This window comes from Ictidomys tridecemlineatus, chromosome 4 (assembly GCF_052094955.1).
Source record: "Ictidomys tridecemlineatus isolate mIctTri1 chromosome 4, mIctTri1.hap1, whole genome shotgun sequence".
NCBI classification, from domain to species: Eukaryota; Metazoa; Chordata; class Mammalia; order Rodentia; family Sciuridae; genus Ictidomys; species Ictidomys tridecemlineatus.
Window position 1 is genome coordinate 6,409,829 of NC_135480.1, and position 21,911 is coordinate 6,431,739.

Here is a 21,911-nt window from a genome sequence, read left to right on the forward strand (position 1 = left end):
GCTTTTTTTGCAGTGCTGGGGATCCAACTCAGGGCCTTGCTCATTCTAGGCAAATACTTTATTGCAGAGCTACACCCCTAGACTCCTGACCCAACCCTTTTTTTAAAATTTTGAGATAGGATCTTGCTAAATTGCTGAGGCTGGCCTTGAACTTGCAATCCTTCTGCCTCAGGCTCCCAAGTGGCAGGGATTACAGATGTTAGTCATGGTGCCTGGCTACCACCCTTAATGAGGTCTCTGTGACCTACCTGTGACCTAACTCCTCTCCTCATCTTACCTGCCCTCTGGATGGCATTCAACACAGCCAGCACTTCCTCTTTCTAGAAAAGCACTCTCTTCTGCTTCCACGCATTGTTCTTTGCCTCCCCATCCTCCGTGTCCATTCCTTCTGTCATCTCTGCTGCTCGCCTCTTTTCAACCTAGACTCCAAACACGGACATACCTCTGGACTTCAGTTTCCTCTTCTGTAGTTGCATAATTTGTTTCTGGCAGGGTTGTGAGACTAGCCCAAGATAATATATTTGTGACTTTAAAAATCTTCCTTCTCTCCACTCTGTTAATCATAATTACATTCTTGGCATCACTCTGGCAAGAAAATGAGCCACTTTTCCACCCGACACTTGTCATGTGACTCCAGTGTCAGACATCAGACTAGGGGGAGATGACTCTTTCCCACGAAGGCTTTTAATTTATCCAGCTTCAGACCTTTCAGGAGATGAAGTGTGTGCAAGTGTGGGTAAGTGCTCTTATAAATACATGGCCAGGATCCTGGATCAATGACAGCAGGTATTTTTCTTACATTTTCCTGCCAGGACTTTGTGGACCATAATCACAGTCTTCATTCTTCTAGAAAGTGAAGCTACTCACAGAACAATAGTTGGGAGACATCACGCTCCTTCAGGGCAAGCTGAAGGCGAAGTGGCACCCCCTTTCTCCACTGAAAAGTCTTTATTGGGCCTCTTCCCCCAGACTGATTTTAAGACTGTCAGCAAAAGGTCTGCAAGAGTCCAATGTAGATAAATTTCCTATTTTCATGTCGCCTTGTTTACTTGGCCACTGACCAAGAAGGCACCAGCACTCCAGGTGCTGGACACCCCCTTACTAGTTTTCACAAACATCCAGTATAGTACTTTGTGGTTTTTTTTCTTTTCTTTTTTTTTTTAAAGAAAGAGTGAAAGAGGGAGAGAGAGAGAATTTTAATATTTATTTTATAGTTATCGGCAGACACAACATCTTTGTTTTGTAAGTGGTGCTGATGATCGAACCCAGACCACACGCATGCCAGGCGAGCGCGCTACCGCTTGAGCCACATCCCCAGCCAGTATAGTACTTTGTAGAAATGGGCAAACAAGGCCTCTGGCCTTGAGCTGGGCTTCACAGAGATGTCTACATTTTTAAGATAAGTTACAATTGGGCTCCACGGTAACAGCTGGCAGGGGGAGGAAAGAAAGGGGAGAAGAAGCTCTCCCCTTCTCAGGTGTTGTCCTTGAAGGGTTAACTTGCCCAGAACAGTGACAGAAAAAGCTGCTTTTATGTGAACTTCTGCAGACTGTGAACTTCTGAGTCCCTCCCCTTACACGCTGGGTATAAAACTCTGAAACTCCCTGAACTCGTGGTTCAGGGGATTGATTCATTACAGCAAAAGCTGTGCCCCCTGAACCTGGCTGCAGCCAAATAAAACTGTTTCCTGCTATCTTCTGTGCCTTGCCTCATCTGTCCCTACAACAAAGGGGTCATTCATTCATCTGACAAACACTTATTAAGCAGGTATTTGATGTGTCATGTGCTGTGCTGAAGGAAGAGCAGTGAGTGACAAGGGCCCCGCCCAAAAACCATCCTTGGAGTGGAGGATGGGAAACAGGAAATTGCAGTCCAGAGTAGGAGGAAGTTCAAGATGACTGGGAATCTGGGAGTAGGGGGCAATGGCATTGAGCAGAGCCAGTGGTTGGTGAGTTTAGGAATGCCTTCCTGAGGAAATGATTTCCAAACTGAGAACTAAAAGTGTCTGGCATTTTACAATTCCACTTCTGGGTATTTACCCAAAAACCTGAAATCAGGATTTCAACTTGTCCTCATGCCTGTGTTCATTGCACCATGATTCACAGTAGCTTAAGTTACAGACATCAGACTGTTTCCCACGAAGGCTTTTAATTTATTCAGCTTCAGACCTTTCAGGAGATGAAGTGTGTACAAGTGTGGTAAGCGGACTTTAAAACAGTTAACTATCCATTGATGGATGAAGGAATAAAGAAAATGTAGAATATTATTCAGCCTTAAAAAGGAAGAAATTCTGTCATTTGTAGCAACCTGGATGGAATTGGAAAACATTATATGCTAAGTGAAATAAGCTGCTGGGAATAGAAGCTACCTGTAGGACCCGGGAATGTCTCCTGTAAGAGACAAGGGGAGCCCCCAAAAGCTTATCCCAGAGGAGGGCACAAGCAGGCAGGAAATGAACATCTGCTGGGCTCCCTTAGATCCTCCCCTCTGAGACCTCAGCTGACAGCCAGGAGCACTAATTTCTGAGCAGCTGGAATGTGCGCTTGTTTCTCTAATCCTCTCTCACTGTACAAACTCAGGTTCGTATGAGATCTTCAATAACATCTCTCCCACACCCTTTTATGATTTCCCCAATTCCCCCAAACTCTCTCTTCCCTGTTTCCCTTCGTCCAACTGGGAACATCTAGCAGGAAAATGACCTTTTCTCTTTTGTCTGTCCCCTAGACTGTGAGCTCTGGGAACAGAGCACTAGACCTAATGCATCTGTGTATGCCTGTCCTGTGAAAACTGCTGATCCTAAGATGAAATTGCTCATGTCAGACCCAGGCAAATTCAGGAGAGCCAGGAAAGCGTGAAAGAGGCGGGGGAAGGGAGAGCTCGCACTTCGCCTATAGAAAGAACTGCCCTTAGGATTAAAAAAAAAAAAAAAAAAATCAGAATCCTTTGCTTTGCACGCCCCACACGTATGCATGGATTCCTGCAACAAAGTTTAGCATCTTTAACCGCAACAATTCAGACCAGATGCTCCCAGAGATGGCTTCCCCACCAATGAGCTGACTCCAAAATTTCTACCTCCAGAATCCAAGACCAATGGATTCTGTATCCATCCAGTCTGTGTGAATATCTCCATTTTAATAATAAAAGCCTCCCTTACCTTTAGTTCTTGTGGTGTGTTGTGTGTGTGAGGGGGTTCCTGTGGCTTGCCATAGCACGCATCTCTGATTATTGCTCACACACACACACACACACACACACACAGATGTTTTCCCCTCTATTCTATTGTTTCTTATCTGCTTTTACGCTCCCCTTGGTAGCTCCCCCCCCCCCCCCGCACTGCAGTTGAGGCTTATAGAAATGGTCCCACCCTACACACTGCTTTGGTGGTGGCAGAAAGCTCAGAGGACTGCGACAGCCCGACTCACTGCCACAACCCAGGATATAACCGGCCATTTCGCGGATGTGAAGAGAGGCCTCCAAGTGGTGAATAAGCCGCGATCCTAGGCTGTGGAGCCAACTCCCAAGCTCAAGTTCAGCTCTATCAGACGTCTGAGTGACCCTTCTTTTCTGTGAGCCTCTCTGTCCTCACCTGTGAGCCGGACACAGCACCTACTTCACAGGATTGCCATGAAGATAAAGGGCTGGGGCGCACAGTGCCTAACATAGAATAAGGGGCAATAAACGTCGCTTTTATCCTCAGGCCAGCGTCCTCGCCCTGTCCACCCCCACCTGCCCCCCTCGCCCACGTGCCTCTCGTAAATAAGCGAGCGCGCAGGCGCCCGGGGCCGGCGCCCATTGGCCCCCAGACCGGGGGAGCGGTGGGGAGAGGCGCCGGCGGCTCAGTCCGTGGGTCTGGCGGGGTCGGTTGGTCTGCTCCTCCGTGGGTCCGTGCGTCCGGGCCGCCGGCTTCGCCCTCGCCATGGCGCCCTGGCTGCGGCTGCTGTGGCTGCTGTGGCTGCTCCCGGGCGTGGCTCCTGCCCCCGCCGAGCCGCGGGCCGCGGGCGCGCAGGCCTGGGAGCCGCCGGCCCCGGAGCTGCTGGCGCCCGCCCGCTTCGCGCTCAGGATGTACAACCGCGGCCGGGCTGCGGGGTCGCGGGCGGTGCTGGCGGCAGTCCGCGGGCGCGTCCGCCGGGTGAGGACGCGCGGGCGGCGGGGCGCCGGGCCTGGTCCGAGGGATGGGGGAACTTTGGCCTAGACGTGGGACGGGGGCCTGGACGGTGGAGAATCGAACCTCGGGAGACTGGGAACGGGCAGGGTGGCACGGGTGGGGCTGTGGGCTGAAAGGAGGGACAAGAAGGCTGGTTGTGCCCGCCTCATCCGCTCCTCCATCCAGGAGGGTGGGGGTACCCTGTACACCCTGGAGGCCACCCTGGAGGAGCCGCCCTGCAACGACCCCACTGTGTGCCAGCTCCCTGTGTCCAAGAAAACCCTGGTGAGTGATGGGGCTCCTACAGTTGCCGACACCAGGTTCAGTCAAGCAAAAGTTGGGAGCGATGGGTCAGGTCAAGAGGCTAGGATCTGGGGCAGCAGCTCCCCTGCCCTGAGTCACTGCCCAAGCTCCCAGGACTGGAAATCAAGATGCTTGGAAAGGGTGATATTGGGGTGGCTATGCCTCACCCTGCACGCACTGCAGGGGTGATTGCCTTGGGGGTGGTCCTCATCTGAGGAGCCAGCTTCTCTTGTCTGGAACCTTGTTCCCATCCCAGTCCCCAGACTGTCTTCTCCCTCTCCCATTAGCTCTGCAGTTTTGCAATCCTGAATGAGTTGGGAAGACACATGCTGCTGCGGCGGGACTGTGGCCCCGTGGATACCAAGGTTACAGGTGCTGAGATACCCCAGGGAGGCTGGGTTAGCCCACATCAGATTTCACTGAGGGTACAGTCTTAATTTCCTTTATATTCCAACCTTATCCAGATGATATAAATGAGACTTTGAACCCCGTCTTTCCACTGTTCAGCAAGGATCTCCCACCCCAGGTGAGGAGGCCATATCTGAGGCCAGCTGCGCCTTATGCCCCTTCTCCCTTTACCTGGAGTAGGGCTCTTCGGTTGGGCTGAAGTCCTTGTAAAGACACTCTGCCTTTCCAGGAGTTTTCCATGAAGATGACTTCACTTTTCAAGAATTTTGTTGCCACCTATAACCGGACTTATGAAACCAAGGAGGGTGAGGACCTAGCCTCCAAATCCCTGATCATATTGGTTGTTCCTGTCCCTGTCAGATCAGGGCCTTCCCCCCACTTTGTGCCATGATGTTGGGGAGGGGGACACAAGAAGCTATACATCTCTTGGATTAGACCCGAGTTCTAATCCAAGACTGGGCAGTCACCCCAAGTAACTGTATCATTTTCCGATCTTATTTTCCTGGTCAGAAACCAGGGGCCTCCCTCTCTCTGGAAAGGATAGAATGGAGTGGACACTAGATTTTCTCTGCTGGGTGCACCGTAGCCTTGCCCATGGCCTCCCCTGGGTGATGCTCTTGAGACCCTGTTTCAGTTACTGCCTCACACCTGGGAAGTCAGCACTCCAGTTTGGCCTGAAAGTTGATCTCACCTTTCATTCCACTGCTGATAGGTGTGGCTCCACCTCTTCCACCTGCCCCAGGGCTCTGTCCTTCTCCAAAAGAGCTTCAGACCTGATTTAGATTACACCTTCTCCCTGGGAAATCCCTGTGCCTTAGCCCCATCACTCTTCCTTTTATGATCTGCCTGGGTTCTGAGCTCCTCCTCACCTCCTCTTTGATCCTCAGAAGCCAAGTGGCGAATGTCTATCTTTGTCAGAAACATGGTGCGAGCACAGAAGATCCAGGCCCTAGACCGGGGCACAGCTCAATATGGGGTCACCAAGTTCAGTGACCTCACAGGTAGGGATGGTAGCCAGAGCCTTCATAAAGCGTGGAAGAGGGCCTGCCCCAGGGCGTCTGGTCAGAGCTGATTTCAAATATTTTTTCCCTCCATGCACTGCCCACAGAGGAGGAGTTCAACACCATCTATCTGAATCCCCTTTTAAAAGAGGAGTCTATCAAGAAGATGCAATTAACCAAGACCGTGAGTGACCCCGCCCCACCCGAATGGGACTGGAGGAAGAAGGGAGCCGTCACCAAAGTCAAAGACCAGGTTGGAGCCCTAGAAATGAGGGTGAGACGTGTACTCGGCATGGAGGCTGGGGAAGGGATCTGGCCCTGACATTGCCCATCTCTTACAGGGCATGTGTGGCTCCTGCTGGGCCTTCTCAGTCACAGGCAATGTGGAGGGCCAGTGGTTCCTGAACCAGGGAACCCTGCTCTCCCTCTCAGAGCAGGGTGAGCATCCCGTTTCACCTCCCTGTCCCCAGCCCAGCCCCTCCAGAGGGCTCCTCCGGACCAGCCTTCTGTCTCCTAGAGCTCTTGGACTGTGACAAGATGGACAAAGCATGCATGGGTGGCTTGCCCTCCAACGCCTATGAGGCCATAAAGAATTTGGGTATGCATTAATGGCGTCAGGAGGGGCAGGAAGTGCTACTTCTTCAAAAAGAAGTCAGTTTATGGGGTGGTAGGGAGACATGAGTGTGAGAGTCACTTAAAACTGGGTTCAGGTCTTAATGCCAACCCTGATTGTCAGAAGACCTTGGGCAGTCAGTTGTCAGAGCCTCAGCCGCCTCATATGAAAAATGAGCCAGGCCTACCTGGTAGGAGTCCCCTAAATGTCAAGTGGGGAAATGTATGTGAAGGTGTGTCGTGGTGAGCAGGGGGTCTTGGTGGTTTTGCCACTTAGAGGTCTGGATTTCTAAAAGGCTGCTAAACCAAGTGCAAGACACCTACCTCACACCTGAGAGGTGTGGAACTAAGTGGCAGTTCAGTTCAGTAGAACTGAGCTGCAGTCACAGAAAGATAAAGGGCTGGACAGAGACTAGTCTGGGAGTCTGGCAGGGCGTAGACCAGATTAGAGGGGACTCTCAGAGCAGGACAGGAAAATCAGATGAGTCCCAGGAGGGCCTGGACGAGCCCTCAGCAGGAGGAAGAACTGGGAGTTGAGTTTGTCTCTGCCACCTTTCTTGCTGGTTACTGCTGCTCTGTCCTCCCTGCCTCCCAGTAGTGTCACCTCTAGCATGAGGAGAGTTCTCAGAGGGAAGGGGGGGCCTGTAGCCCAGGGTGGGTGAAGAACGTGGGATCTGGTATGTACGGGGCTCGATGCACTTCTGGTTGGGAGCATAAGTGGAGTCCACTCTCCCTGCCACCCCCAGGAGGGCTGGAGACAGAGGATGACTACAGCTACCGGGGCCACATGCAGACCTGCAGGTTCTCGGAAGAGAAGGCCAGGGTCTACATCAATGACTCAGTGGAGCTGAGCCAGAATGAGCAAAGTGAGTGAGGGGCGGGGGTGGTGCAGGCTTGCTGAGCAGGGTCCTTGTGCCCACTGACGCTATCCCTCCCTCTCCCAGAGCTGGCGGCCTGGCTGGCCAAGAGGGGCCCTATCTCTGTAGCCATCAATGCCTTTGGCATGCAGGTAAGGCCCTGCCCCACAGCCCTTGCTCCATCTCCTGCCCACCTCTCCCTTCTCCTCAGAGTTGGCCTCTTACTCCTTATTTTCCCTCCCCAGTTCTACCGCCATGGAATCGCCCACCCACTCCGGCCCCTCTGCAGCCCTTGGCTCATTGACCACGCTGTGCTGCTTGTGGGCTACGGCAACCGTGAGTTTCGCTGACTGACTGTCCATCCATCCCAGGCCACAGATGGTTGGATGTCAGCATCCCAGGCCTCTGAGGGGGAAATCAGGGGAAAGCCTAGGAACACTGTCACCCACACAGCCTCAGGGGATCATCCATGCCCTCTATGAATGGGAAAGCTGGGGAGGGTGACATTATGCTAGAGGCAGGTGGCAAGTGCTCTTCTTGTGCCTCAGAGCTGCAGCAGGTCTCCATGAGAGTGGTAGGCTGGCGTTTCTTGCTTTTTGCTCTTTTCCTAGCACTGCACACACAGTAGGCCCACTGCATGTATTTGAAGGTAATAAAGTGCTTGAGGCATGGATGAGGATTGAGTCCTTGACCCCTGTGCTCTGTACTGCTCCCTAGGCTCTCAGGTTCCTTTCTGGGCCATCAAGAACAGCTGGGGCACTGACTGGGGTGAGGAGGTGAGTCTTGCCCATGTGGCCCTTGCTCTTTAGCCCCTGTTCTGCTGGGCACACCCTCATCAAGCATCCTCTCCCCCAGGGTTACTATTACTTGCATCGAGGGTCCGGGGCTTGTGGTGTGAACACCATGGCCAGCTCGGCGGTGGTGAACTGAAGAGTCCATGGTGCAGGACCTGGTGCTGACCAGAGTGGCCTTCCCAGCCTGACCCGCACATGCAGGCTCCTCCCCAGCAGGCACAGTTGTCTGAGGGGTGGGCACTGGGTACCTCAGGGTGAGCAAGGGGCACTGAGCCCCCACTTTATCCCCCTCCCACCCTGAAGTTCCCCAGTTGCATCTTTGTTGGATTGTGGTAGCTGGGAGGATACTGGAGTGAAGGATGCTTTCATGTCAGCCACAGCTGGAGCAAGGGGCTCCGGTAAGGTACAGAATGAAAATATTCTCATCTTAAATCCAGCTCTGTCCTCACCAGGTTCTGACTTCCTGTCCTGGTTTTCCTCTGTCTGATGCTATACATATTCTGGTCTCCCTGGATTTGGGGACACTGTCCCCTTCCACATCCAGGAAACTTGTAACCCACCCTTCTCTAACAGCAATAAAGAGATGTCCTGGTCCCCAGTGTTGTGGATGCTTGGTCCCTGGGGCAAGGAGGAATGGGGGGACCCCTGAAAGGTCAAGGAGGGATAGCTAGTTCTGCCTGGGATCCAGAAGACAGTTTCTGCTTCAGGAACCAAAAAGAGATGGAGAGAAGCCCACGGGATCTTTATTCAGAAGTACTTGGCTGGCTGATCTCTGAGGGCCTGACTGGCGGATGGATGGGATGAGCCACAGGGAACACCCTCTTTTCTTTTCTCAAGAACTGCAGGGCTAAGGTCAGAGGTCGCTTTCCCCATACAGCGCACTAGAAAAGGCCACGTAGTCCAGGGCTCCGGCTGGAGCACCAGTTCCCTTGTAGGGCACCATCCGGCGGATGCAGTACTCAGCCTGCTCAGCTGGGAGCTCCCGCCTCAGCTCCTCGGGGGTGATGTAGTTCTGGGGGAGAAGCAGCATTGAGGGCCCCTGGGTCCCGTGCCCTGCCCCAGCCCGCCAGCCCCCCACCACTCAGGGCTCACCTTGTCTCCTGCCAGGATCTTGAAGGAGGCTACAACTTGCTCAGCTGTGTCTGTTTCAGCTGTCTCTCGGGTCATGAAGTCAATGAAAGCCTGGAAGGTCACAACCCCAGCTGCGTTGGGGTCCACCATGGTCATGATGCGCGCAAACTCCACTTCACCCTGTAGAAAGACAGGCAGGCTCCAGGCCCATGGTGCCAAAGCCAGGAGGGCTCCCAGAGTCCCTTTCTGGGGACTGTCCAGCCATGGCTTGCACAACCCCTTTGCAGGACTCCAGCAGAACTGGGGTCCTCTTGATCAAATAGGTTTCCCCCAGCTCCTTTCCTCCAAAAGACCTCGATCAGAAGTCCTCTGTTCCATTCTGAAACCTGCTTCCTGCCCTTGTTACTCATTGATCCTGACTTTTTTTCTGGGGCCACAACCCTCTATAATGCTGTTTCTCAAAGGTAAAAACAGTACAAGCTTAGACCTTGGGGTAACGGCAGAACCAGGTCCAAGTTAATTTACCTTTCTGAGTCTTTGATAGCCTCAGCCTCATGTAGGTGTGGTGAGGCATAGAGGAGATGATGGGGGCACACAGCAGGTGGTTCAAATGGGGGTGGTCAATTATGGCACTCCTGGGAAGAGGCTGGAGCACTCACCAGGTCATACCCCATGGAGATGAGGCAGGCTCGAAAGTCATCAGGCTCCATCATCCCATTCCGCTTCTGTAGTGGGTGAGTGGATGTTAGCCTTGGCTCCCAAGTTCCATCAGTCCCCAGATGTCTTACCCTGATGGGCTGGGCCCCTGCTGACCCGGTCAAAGTGGTTGAAGGATGCCCGGAACTCATTAAGCTGCTCCTGGCTCAGGCCCTTGGCGTCTCGGGTCAGTACCTGGTTCTCTACCTCATTGATGGTGCGGGCGATGGAGGTGAGCAGCTGCTCCCAGCCCACACGGATGTGCTAGAGAAAGGGAGATGGGCCAATCAGTGGGCAGCCAGTGTTTGGCCACTGCTCTAGTTCCACACTGGTCCCACTGTGTGACCCTGGGCAAGTTCTCCCCCTCACTGAGCCAGTGTCCCCATCTGGGACAGTGAGTGACCACTAATACTATCTTCAAGTGTGATGATTTATTATGTGTTAAGTATTGATTGGCTAGCCATAACAAATCCTGGCCTGGCAGTAGGATGCTTTGTGACTCTAAACAGGTCACTTCCCATCGTTGAGTCTCAGTATCCCCGTGGGTACATGGGGGGCCTTCTTGATCACTTAGGCTTCCTCAGCTAATCTGCCTGTCTCTCCCCAGAGGGTAGGTCCCCACCTCCATGCTGTAGACAGTGTGCTTATTGTCAAAGACCAGGCTCTCTTGCAGCAGCTGGTGGTCACCCTCCAGACGGTCGATGTTGCTCTTGTAGTTGATGATGTTTTGCTCCTGCTGCCGCAGTCCTGCCATCTGTTCCTCCAGAGAGCCAGCCAGCCCTGCTGCCAGCCGACCCACCTCCTGCAAGGGTATTCAGGTGGGATGAAGGATTCCAATGCCCTGTGGCCCAGCCCTGGCCTATGCCCCAGGTTGGCCCTACTCTCCAAGCCCTTACCTCCACCTTTGCCTGGATCCAAGGTCCTACGGCATTGGCCTGGGCAGCAAACTGTCGCCGGAGCCTCTCATTCACCTGCTGCCGGGCCAGCTCCTCCTGCAGTGTCTGGTCACGGCTGGGCACCAACTTTCGAACCTGGGAAGGAGGGTGGTTGTGCCAAGACCAGCTCTGGGGGCCAGAAATGGCTTTGAAGGGCTCAAACCTCAGCCCCTGTTGCTGTGAGCTGAATTAGACTATGTGGGCAAGCTCTCAACCTGTGTGGGCTTTGGTTTCCTCATCTCTAAAATAGGGCTTTTATGAAAGATGTCATTCAATTGAATTCTGCACATCAGTTCTGATGGGAGGTGCTGTTGCTGTTGCTGTTGGTATTTTTACGGATGAGACCACAATAGGCAAGATGCCTTTTCAGAGAATCTGTGGCAGATCCCCAGATCTGGAGGTGGGCTTTATTCCCCATATCTTGGGTCAGGTGAGGTCACAGGGTGGTTAGAATGTACAGGTGGGGTGGGCAGGGTAGGGCATGTGGGGTACTGACCATGTCCCACTTGTTGTTGATGTCCTGGGGGCTGAGGGTGATATAAGGGTTGGTAGACTTGGGCCGAAGCCCGTACGTTTGGCAGATCTTCTGGATCTCGCCCTGGATGCCCAGGATGGCACCTCGCTCTCGGTCAGCCTCAGGCAGTGTTGCCTTGAATTGCTCGTGAGCTGTCAGCAGGCTCTTGGGGTCATGAGAAGGATCAATCAGTATCTCCCATTTACCGCAGGCACCAGAAAGAGCAGCAGAGTGCTCCAGGCCAGCCAACAGTCCAGCGGCTGGTCCGGGAACCCAGCAACCTAGTCCAGCACTCTAAAACTGGAGTTTTCCTCCCATTCCCACTCCCCAAGAGGCAGCTTTGGGGCCACTTTCCTGTTATCGCACCGGTGCCCCACCCACCTGGGTTTCCTCCACAGAGTGCACCAGCCACACATCCTGCAGGTCCTCCACTGCCCCATCCAGCCAGTTGTTGAAGGGAGCTGCCCTCCTTGCAAACTCCAGCTGCAGCTGGTCGATGGTTTCCAGGAGCTTCTCCATCCGCTAGGGGTCCAGGGGACAGCTGTCAGCACCTGGCTAGCAGGGGTGGCCTCTGCCTGGCTCCAGCTCCCTGGCCCCAGCCCCCACCTCTAGCGCATCCCTCCTCTTCTGGGTCAGCGTGCCCAAGTTGTCCCACTGGTCGCAGATGGCCTGGCAGCGGCTGTTCACTGAGGCCGCGTCATGGTAGTCCAGCTCACTGGAGTGAGAAAGGGGATGAGTGTGGGGCCAGACCCTGGCCTTGATTTTCCACTGACTGCCCTCCTGGGGCTGGCCCCTGTGCCCTGGTGAAGGGAGCCAGGATAGGTGAGGGATAAAGCGGGGCGTTCCCAGAGGGAGTTCCAGTTCCTGCGGGCAGATAGAGCGCTGGGGTGGATGTGGGGGCAGCAGAGCGGCGCCGGACGGGGTTCCGGGAGGGGCGGAGCTAGTGGCGACAAGGGAAGGACGACACTGGTATCACAGGTTAACAAACCCGGGAGAACCTGAGGGTCTTCTGGAGGGCAGAGGAGTGGGGCGGGGCCAGCAGCGGGTCACGCCTACTTGAGTTCCTGGGCCAGCGCAGCGATGTGCTCCACGCGGTCCTGGTGCGCTGCCAGGTCGCTCTCAAAGGCCTCGTGGCGCCGAAGCAACGCGCGCACCTCCTGCAGCGAAGCCGACTCGTAGTCGCGCTGGTTCAACATGTCCTCCTTCCCTGCTCCGAGAGAGGCCAGGCTCCGGTCACCCAGAGTCGGCCGCGGGAGGAACAGGGGCTTTCGGCTGGGTTGTGAGGGCAGGTGATGACACCTGCTGGGCTACCCTGGGGGTTTGCTCTGAAACCCCGCAGCGATAAAGTGAAGCCCCTGATCCATGGCATGGCCGTAATGACCCAGAAATGTCCAGGCTAATTCTTGGCACAGTTTTGAAACTATTTGGTCTCCAACTAGCGCTCAAGAACTCTGTGAGCCCCTTAAGCCTCTGACCTGATTTCTTTGCTCACCACTGTTTCCCCAGGGCCTGGCACAGTGCCTGGCACTTGGTAGGCTCTTAATGAGTATTTGTTGAAAAGTGTTTTGTGAGTGATAATTATAATTTTGCAATTAAAAATCAATGTAAGCATAATAGTGGTAGGACGCTTTATTGAGTGCCTGTGTGTTTTGCAGAGGATGTGATAAATGACTTCCCAGGTCACACAGCTAGCTGTAATTTTAAGAAATTCTTACTCTAAATGATTGTTATTCATTATGTCCAAAATCCCTTTTGAGTGTTTATTCATTATTGCTAGGCAGGACCCATTCATTTGTAGGATTTAAATCTCTTGACAGAATAGTAAATGAATGATTTTTAAAATTAATTTTTAAAATTTATTTCTATATGGTGCTAAGGATTGAACCCAGTGCCTCACATGTGCTAGGCAAGCACTCTACCCCAGCCCCTGAATGAATGATTTTATCCAGAGTGATATATTTGAGGCATGCAATATTTTGAATATGACAAGTGATATTAGAGTTCAGGACCAACTCATCTTCAGACACCTGCTACATATAGAAATACAATGGTAAGTGACAATCAGAGACCTACAGAGGGCCTAAGCCTAGAAAGGGGGAAAGGTCCTGAATTTATAGATTATGTAGTCCAAAAAGGGGCTAAGGTTGCACTGTGGCAAGTCAAGGTGGTACTAGAAATCTGGTCTCTGGCTTCCCTGCAGGGCTTGGACCCTAGTCCTGTGCATTTTGCTAGCACTCCACTCCAGGAGAGGCTAAGCCCCATGAGGGGTACCTACCCCGGGTCCAGGCTTCATGCAGAGAAGCCTTCTGCTGGAACTTCTCCGCCAGATGCTGAAGGCGCTGTAGGCGCCGGATCTCAGACAGCAGCCAGTCCTCATAGCCCTTTTCCACTTGCTCCAGCCCTCGCCACGCATTGGCAATGTCCTGAGGGGCAGGCAGAAGTGCCCTCCATTGAAGTTCACCCATTGTACAGATAGGGATACAGAGCCCACTGTCACCCAGGGCATGGGAACAGGGCTGGGACCACCTCCACTCCTGCCTGGCTCACCGAGACCAGCTTGCCCTCGGAGGGCATGAAGGCGGGTCGGTGGCTCAGCCGCAACTTGGTCTGCAGCGTGTTGAAGTTGATCTCCAGCTGGCACTTCTCCTGAACTCGGGGCGGTTTGTGCAGGCGCCGGTAGTCCCGAAAGTCCTCCAACTTACGCTGCATGGCACTCATGCTGGGCTCGCCCACACGGTTCTCCAGCCATGGGACAGTGCGGCGGATCCACTCCAACAGCTGCCAGGGCCAGGCAGGGGCAAAGCTGAGAGCTCTGAGCAGAACTGCCCCCAGGTCACTCACCCCTCTCCACCCACTCAGAGACTGGCCAGAGGGCCAGACCTCCTGGGGGCAACTTTCACAACTCTGGGTCAGTCTGTCCCTCCTGATCAGGAAAGGAGCAGAGTGGTTAATTTCTTATGTCTTTATGTTTTGAAGTACTGGGGATTGAACCCTAGTATGTCAGACAAGTGCTCTACCACTGAGTTACACCGCCAGCCCCAGGATGCTTAACTTCTGAGTCTAGGGGCCAGGATCATGTTGGCACAGAACTAAGGGCCATGTAGCTGCTAAATTCAAGGGAATCGATCCATGAATAAGGAGTGAATCCGTGACTAACCAGGAGCCTGGGTAGTCAGAAGGGCAGGTGATGGGTCGCAAAGAGCAGGAAGAGGCTGGGGAGAGGCCAGGACTACTCTGAGAAGAGGGAAGGTCTGCAGGCCCATGCTGGGGTTAGTGAGGGTTGAGCAGAGCCAAGGTGGGCAGAGCACAGTGGGAGCGGCTCTGGGCCAGCCTCACCTCGCTGGCCAGCTTCTCATACTCTTCCATCAGCTTCTCATTTTCCTGGTTCACGGCCAGCACCTTGCAGATCCTGTTGGCAGCTGTCTCTGCCTGTGGTAGGGGTAGGCAGTAGGGCTGGCATAAGACAAACTGCCTTGGATGCCCCAACCCAGCCTCCCTCTGTAAGACTCTTAAGAACCTGGGCCAGGCAAATTGGGGGAAGGAGGAGGGGTGCACATCTCTTAGGTGGAGAGGGTGCTTCCAGGTCAGAGGCCTTTGCTCCTGAGCTCCCTAAAGACCAAGTGGGTACAGCTGGGACAGTGCACTCCCACCTACACCATCTGGCACTGCCAAATGTTGGGCTGCTGCCCAGGTTGGGCCTCTGGGTCTGCAAGCCCAGCCTAGGCAGCAGTGCCCCTGGGGCAGCAGCGATGCCCACTCACCTGCTCAGCCCCTGCAAAGGCATGGTAGAAGCAGGAAACATAGGTCATGATGGCCTTCTCGTCTGGCTTTGGAGTGTTCACGATGTCTGGGGAGGGCAATAGGGTGTATGTTGACCAAAGCCACCAGTGGAGAATGGGGATTGAACCCTAGTATGTCAGACAAGTGCCAGGCATAGAACCCCTCAGATGTGAGGGGCAGTGACATCTAGTCACTAGCATCCAGCTCCCCCAAGGCCAGCATTTTCTTCCTCCCCAAAGCCTGGGTGAGTGAACAGACACTGTGGCCCTCCTAAGGAACCAGTCCACAGTGCCTGGTACCCCTAACCACCTTATAGCTCTGTCTGCCAGTCTTTCTCTCAGTCCATGGCCAGAACCAGTTCTCCATCAGTGCCGACACAGCCAGGGCACGACACACAGCAGGTGCTCAGGAAATGTCTGCTGCTTCACTGACTAAATGGCTTGCTTAGGCACTGGGCACAAAGGCAGGATGTGCTCCAGAGGAGCTACCAGGTTGGAGGACCTAGATTATCTCAGATAATCCAGGGAACTGAGATATGAGGGTGGAGCCATTCCATAGAGGAAAGGCAGGAGAGGGCAGGGGACAAGATGGAAGGGGATGGTGGCAGGAGCACTGTGACCAGAGAGTTGGTGGTTAGGCACAGGAGGGACAAACAGGGGCAGGACAGAAGTTGGACTGTGCCTGCTCATGAGTAAGAGGAGGCTTTGCCTGGGTGGGGCTTGCTCTTACCTTCCGCATCCAGCATCTTTGGGATGTCCAGGTATTTCTCCGCCACTTCAAAGGCAGTGTTCAGGTTGCCAATAGGGTCATCCTAGGTGGGTGAGAAGGGAAGAGCTGAAAGGCCAGCTGAGGGCAGAGATCAAGGGCCAGGGTTGGGGCAGCAGAAGCCCACCTTGCGCAGTTTGGCATAGTCAATGAGGTCAGGCCGGTGTCGGTGGATGAGAGCACAGAGGGCCAGGCCATCCTTCCAGCTGGACAGAGAAGTGGGTGTCAGGCCTGGCTCAAGTCAAGGCCCAGGAGTGCCCCACAAGACAGCCTCAAGTATAACATGGAGTAAAGCACACACTCCTTAGCTTGGGTGTAAGGTCCCAGACTCAGACCATCTCCTCCTAGCTCCTCCAAGTTCCCTCACAAGCCCTTTGATAGAACACACCAATTTCTGGATGTGTTTGGCCTCCAGCTTCCCTCTGGCTGGAATGCCCTTCTGGGATTCTTAAAGGCTCAGGAATCCTCTGTGATCCTCCTGAATTCGGTTCTACTCAATTCAACATTTAGCAGTCCTTCTATGTTTAGACAGTAATGCTATGCTCCAGGAACTTGGCTGTGACCCCTTATTCCCTGGGGCTTGAGGCGGAGTAAGGGAACAGCTCTGTGCCCTCACTGATCAGGGTGGACATCCCCCTGCCCCAGCGCAGACCCGCTGACACACCTGGTGTGGAAGTTCTGCACGTTGACATTGCGGTACGGGGCTGTCTTCCGCTGGCACCACAGGAGCAAGCCTTCCTTGGCCGAGGTTTCTGGATGGTAAAGTGGTAGGTGAGAGCATTAGTTGGAAAAGGTCTGGGCCAGTCCTTTCCCCAGCCTCCTCCCCCACCACTCACCTTCCACTGAGATGTCCTGGATGGCGAAGCGGAGGATGATGGTCCAGATCATGCCCAGGGTCATCTTCAGGTTCCCGTCGACGATCTCTGCACGGAGGAAGTGAGGGGACAGTTCTGGCTGGTACTCAAAGCCTGTTTGTCCAGGCCTCAGAGCATTCTTGCTCTGTTTCTTGCTCTGCACCCCAGAACGGACACCTAGTGGGTGAGCCCTTAGCAGGCACTTCACAAACACTTATTCCTATTTTAAAATGATTAGCTGAACACCTACTGGGCACCAGGTGCTGTGCCAGTACTTTGGGTAGATCTGCTCCTCAGTCTCTCTTCTGAGGCAGGGATGAGTATGCCCATTGTTAAAATGAGGAAACGGAGGCTCACAGAGGTGACCTGTTGATGTCCCAGGGAGCCCCCATGCCCTGCCCTGGCCCCTCCTCACCCTCAGCACCGATAGACACCAGCTTAACTCCCTTGCTGGCAATGAAGTCCAGGGCCTTGTTGACATTGGCGATTTTGTGGAAGCGCATCTTGCCTTTGTCTGGCCTGGGGAGCCTCTCTCCTGAGTGTAAGAGCACAGGTCAAGGGTCAAAGTCATGAGAAGCAGCAGTAAACACTGTCCCCAAGTTCCCCTCACTCCAGCTCCCCTCCAGCACTCCATTGCCATCATTCTCCAATTCCCCAGACTGCCCTGTGTGTGAGGTCCCTATACACACATCTTCACCCTCACCTGAAATGACCTCCAGGAGCAGCATGAGCTTGAGGCCATTTCGGAAGTCCTCCTCGATGTTCTCGATCTGGGTGCCCGCTTTGCGCAGATGTGAGTTGCACCAGGCAGTGAAGGTCTGGGGGAGAAGACAGTGCTCGGACCCTAGGACTGGGTATAGGGACCTGAGACACACTCCTGGCTCCTTAGGCTAGATCTCAAAGCCCTGAGCCTTGGATTCAAGTCCTGGCTTGGCCACTGACTTGCTGTGCATCCTGGACTAGTCCCCCCTGCCACTGCCCTCTCTGAGCTTTAGTTGTTCTGGAAGGGAAGAAGTGGAGTCAGACTTGGGGTCCACTCCAGCCTTGCCCAGTCTTAAGCACTAGAAGAGAGCTCAGAAATATTTCACACAATCCAAAGTAGGAGTACCTCTGAAGTTCAGGGGCCAGCCCAGGGAGATACGGTCTCTCTCATGTCAGAAGTTCCAGATGGAAACATACCAGGACCCCAAGGGTTGTGGACTGGCCTCCAGGGAGACTCTGAGTGTGCAAGCGCTATGCAGGTTATAGAGGATCCACTGAGCACTCAGGCCCAGCCTGACCTGGCTTCCAGAGCCACCTCCTTCCTGACACCAGTATCAACCTCCATCTGATATGGGGTGGTACACAGCTGTGTGTGTGTTGGGGTGGAGGTGACCTGGCGCCTAGTGCAATAAATATTTATATTTTGCAATCTATCAAACCTTTGGCCCCTGAATGCTGCTATCATTGTCCACAATTGGGCTCCAATCCCAGCTGAGCTACTCACTCTCCATAATCCGGGGTCAGCCCTTGTCCTCTCTGGGGTTTAGTCTCTGTGTATTTTTTTTTTTTTTCAGAAAGAGAGAGAGAATTTTTATTTATTTTTTAGTTTTCGGCAGACACAACATCTTTGTTTGTCTGTGGTGCCGAGGATCAAACCCGGGCCACACGCATGCCAGGCGAGCGCCCTACCGCTTGAGCCACATCCCCAGCCCTAGACTCTGCGTATTAATGGGTCAGACTCATGATGTCTCAGACTCATGGGTCCTTCCCCCAATATGGCAGGATTCTGGAATTCTGAGCATTTCCACACCACAAAGCAGACATTCCTGAAAGATGGCCCTGGAAATTCTTTCCCTCATCCAGTTTTCAGAGATCCTGGGAGCTGGACCTGGAAGAGGCTGTCATTGCTACAAATTGATACATTTACAAATATGGTGCTGTCACTGCTAAGGGAGTGCGAACATAGGCAGTACTATTCCATGGTGGCCTAAGCACTAAAAGGGTATTTGTTCTTTTTGCAGGTCCTTCTAACCCTGGAGTCTGGATGTTCTGAGTCTGGATAGGGCAGAGGGACAAGCAGATCTGGATGACACCAAACGTGACTCTTAATGACAATCACGTAGGTCTGAGGAGTGCTGGGATAGACACACTGAGGAATCTCTGGGAGGGGCTGTCCAAATCAGGTGAGGGCCTCTTGGGAGAGGCTCACATTTGATCTGAGCTGAGATGGAAGAGCAGGAGCTCCCTAGGCAGGGAAGGGCAGGCAAGGGCACTCCAGGCAGGGGCTACCACCCAGGCAAGTGCGCCATGAGAAACAGTTGCTATTTGTGGGACTGCAACTTTCTGGGCACTACTGGAATGAAGCTGGGGGTGTTGGGGTATCAGTGGTGAGAGGCAGGCCGGAGGGATGGCAAGGGCCAGGTCATGCGTGATCTTGGGTGCTAAGCTGGAGAGTTTGAACTTGATCCTGAGAGTCACAGGGAGCCAGCAAAGCTTCAGGCAGGAGGAAGGTAGACAGAACTGTGTTTCAGAAAGCTTGTTTTGTTTGCAGAGTAGATACAATGGCTTGGCAGAGTAGAGGGAGAAAAGGATCAAGGGCATCAGATGCAGGGTGTCAGTGAGGAGGATGAGATAGGATCAGGTGGGTGAGATAGAGGCAGGGGCTTTGTTTTGTCTCTTGTAGAATCCTGGTATCTAAAACATACAGTAGGATTTCCCCAAAAAATATTTATCAAACATAAATGTTTGGGGTGAGGCTGAAAGAAGAGAAATCAGGAGGGAGGAAGCAGGAGTGCTCTGAGACTGTGGGGGAAGCCCCTGGATGGAGGAGTCACCTGTGGGAAAAGGAGCATTCAGGAGCAGGGATGGGGCAGGGCTAAAGCTGACTGCAAGGTGTTTATTACAATCTCGTAATAAATAATATTGGACACGAAAGAAAAGGTCAAAATGTCCTGTTCCAGGGGCTGCTGATTGATTTAGACAGCATCCACCCTGGGCAGCTGTTGGATGAATGGTGAGGTGGGTGGCTGTAAGTTGGGATGAAAGGATGTTCCTGATATTTTAAGTGACAAAGGCAAGATACAAACTGGCATGTGTCATATGAGGGGTATGTGGACCTGGATCTGGGAGAGGCCTGGGTGGTTAGAGGGGGGATAGTTGTTTCAGAGCAGTTGGCAGCTGGAGCCAGGGGCAGGGATGACATCACCAGGAGACTGCCAACCCAGGGACCACAGCCATGCTTAGAGACAGGTGCAGGGGGGGCCTGGGGGGAAAAGTGTCACCCAGGGCATCCCAGCCTAGTCAGCTAAGTCTCTTGACCCCTGGGGTCAACTCCTGTCTTCTAACCCAGTGGAAATGCTCTGATTCTAAATTCTGGGATTCTCAGACCCTGTGGAATTTCCACAGAGCAGCCCAGTGCCCTGCCCTTTCCTGGAGTCCTGTGCTATTGTCAAACACTCAGCAGGCCATCCCTGGCCACCACTTCTCAAATTTTTCTCATTCCAGCTGGGATCATTTTCTCTTTAGGGAACCCAGGTGTCCTGCCCCCTCCAGTAGGGAAAGTCTGGGAGTGAAAACAGTTCAGGGAGGGAGGGTACCCAAGTGCCCTCCCTACAAGGCTGAGTCTGGGCAGCACCTGCCATGTGCCCCTGTTAAGCTCCCCCAAGGCGCTGCCTCAGCACAAAGTGCCCATCTGGCTGGAGAGTCAGGTTACTGCACAAGGGGACCTGTAAGGGGACCCAGGGCTCCCCTCCTCCCGACCTGGTGGCCTTTTCAGCAGACTCAGGGCCCGGTGGTGGAAGGGGTATCTTGTGAAGGGGTGGGGGAGGGGCAAGGGATAAAGATCCTCAGACTGGGGTGCCTGTTTTCTGACAGTGTATGATTTGGGGCCTACCCTAGTTCTTTTCTGAGCCTAACTTTCTTCAACTGTCACGAGATAGAATGACCATGGACCCGGCCCTGGGTAGGATACAGAGGAGAGGGTAGGGTGGGGTCTGAGAAGCCTTGCTCCCCAGTCCCTACTGTGCCTAGCTTGTTCCACTCGGGGTGGAACCTGGGAATATTTAGAGTGTGGGGTGGGCTGGGAAGAATGATTATCCTTTGTGAACCCCCACCCTCAACTTGGATGCCCTGCGCTTTGCCCAAACAGATCTTTGCCCCAGAAATGAGGCAGTGGGCCCAGGGAAATGAGCCCTGGGGTGGGGAGTACGGGTAGCCCAGGAACACTTCCTGACATCCTAAGCCCCTCATGAGGGCTCCCAGGCTTCTCTTCCAGCTCTGCGGACAGCAGGGGGCTGCGGGGCAGAGCCTGGGCTGGGGAGCGGCAGTCTGGGTTAAACGCAGGCTCTGCCCGGACCTGTGAGATGCCCAGGACAAGCCGCCTAGCCTCCCAGGCCTCAGTTTTGCCGTTGGGAAATGGGTGAGCACTCACTTTCCGCTGCTGCTTCTCCCAGGCCGGGTCCAGCAGCAGGTCGCGGTCCCAGTCCTCCTCCTGTTCCATGTACTCGCCGCCCCCGCCGCCCGCGAAGGGCCCCTCCCCGGCCCCCAGACCCTCGGGCTGCATAACCATCATCATCTTGCTTGGGCTCCTGGCTCCGCTCCGCGCGTTCCCGGACAACCGGGCCCCGTTAAGTAGGTCCCGGCCCAGCCCCGGATCGGATTCGCACTAAATATGGGGGAGGAGGGTGGAGCCGGATAGGGGCGAGGACGCTTGGGTCCAGATGAGACCAGAGGTTGCTCTGGAGCCAGGGACTGCGGAGTTGAGGGGTGCAGAGGAAGATCTCGTGGCGGAGATCCGGGATTCGCGTTCCAGTTTCACAGCTTGGGCGCTGTGTGACTTAGCGAAAGCCGTCGGTTCTCTGATTCCTCATCCGCAGAACCGAGATGACCAAACTAACAGTGGCTGCAGATCACCCTAAAGGCTGCCCTCCAGGTTTCGTCCTGACCATCTTCCTGCACTACGAGGGTAGAAAACAGAGCCCTATCCCCATTTCACAGTCAGAAACACGGAGGCGACGAGCTGTCTTGAATGTTTTCTGGGGTGAGGAAGGGAGACACCGAGCATGGGGAGGGGCTCGGAGCCAGCTGGATGGGCCTAGGCAGGGCTATTAATATCGGGGCGGCCGTGGGAGGTGGGGGAGAATGTGCTGAGCCGGGAAACCCCGACGCCTCGGCGGCTGCAAGCCAACCCTCCCCGC

General features: G+C 54.1%; 2 protein-coding genes across 3 annotated transcripts; one reads left to right on the forward strand and one right to left on the reverse strand.

The window, feature by feature from the left end:
• Positions 1–3,797: 3,797 nt before the first annotated feature.
• On the forward strand, positions 3,798–8,713 carry Ctsf (cathepsin F). Its single transcript, XM_078045538.1, has 14 exons — positions 3,798–4,129; positions 4,331–4,429; positions 4,735–4,819; positions 4,912–4,973; positions 5,085–5,160; positions 5,743–5,856; positions 5,964–6,109; positions 6,198–6,294; positions 6,374–6,454; positions 7,215–7,334; positions 7,413–7,477; positions 7,571–7,661; positions 8,043–8,101; positions 8,181–8,713. Exons 1-14 carry the CDS (start codon positions 3,917–3,919, stop codon positions 8,253–8,255), a joined length of 1,383 nt encoding a protein of 460 aa, XP_077901664.1. The 5' UTR covers positions 3,798–3,916; the 3' UTR covers positions 8,256–8,713.
• A 127-nt stretch (positions 8,714–8,840) lies between these two features.
• Positions 8,841–21,400, reverse strand: Actn3 (actinin alpha 3). Of its 2 annotated transcripts, none has more exons than XM_078045537.1 (21): positions 21,146–21,400; positions 17,438–17,552; positions 17,150–17,269; positions 16,717–16,803; positions 16,545–16,632; positions 16,008–16,086; positions 15,845–15,926; positions 15,097–15,182; positions 14,672–14,764; positions 13,883–14,113; positions 13,611–13,758; positions 12,392–12,542; positions 11,942–12,050; positions 11,717–11,857; positions 11,318–11,500; positions 10,783–10,917; positions 10,509–10,688; positions 10,004–10,150; positions 9,850–9,915; positions 9,212–9,457; positions 8,841–9,131 (listed from the first exon to the last, which is right to left on the reverse strand). In XM_078045537.1, exons 1-21 carry the CDS (start codon positions 21,287–21,289, stop codon positions 8,973–8,975), a joined length of 2,790 nt encoding a protein of 929 aa, XP_077901663.1. In that variant the 5' UTR covers positions 21,290–21,400; the 3' UTR covers positions 8,841–8,972. The 2 variants fall into 2 exon arrangements, with proteins under 2 accessions (XP_077901663.1, XP_005333432.1); XM_005333375.5 differs by having other exon boundaries at positions 9,212–9,370; positions 21,146–21,398.
• Positions 21,401–21,911: the final 511 nt, after the last annotated feature.

Coding starts and splice junctions, on each gene's coding strand:
- Ctsf (XM_078045538.1), top strand. CDS start 3,917: ATGGCGCCCTGGCTGCGGCTGCTGTGGCTGCTGTGGCTGCTCCCGGGC. Junction 4,130..4,330: donor TCCGCGGGCGCGTCCGCCGG/GTGAGGACGCGC, acceptor TCCTCCATCCAG/GAGGGTGGGGGTACCCTGTA. Junction 6,295..6,373: donor GCTCTCCCTCTCAGAGCAGG/GTGAGCATCCCG, acceptor TCTGTCTCCTAG/AGCTCTTGGACTGTGACAAG.
- Actn3 (XM_078045537.1), bottom strand. CDS start 21,289: ATGATGATGGTTATGCAGCCCGAGGGTCTGGGGGCCGGGGAGGGGCCC. Junction 12,543..13,610: donor GCATGAAGCCTGGACCCGGG/GTAGGTACCCCT, acceptor CTCTCGGAGCAG/GGAAGGAGGACATGTTGAAC. Junction 12,051..12,391: donor GCGCTGGCCCAGGAACTCAA/GTAGGCGTGACC, acceptor TTCTCACTCCAG/TGAGCTGGACTACCATGACG.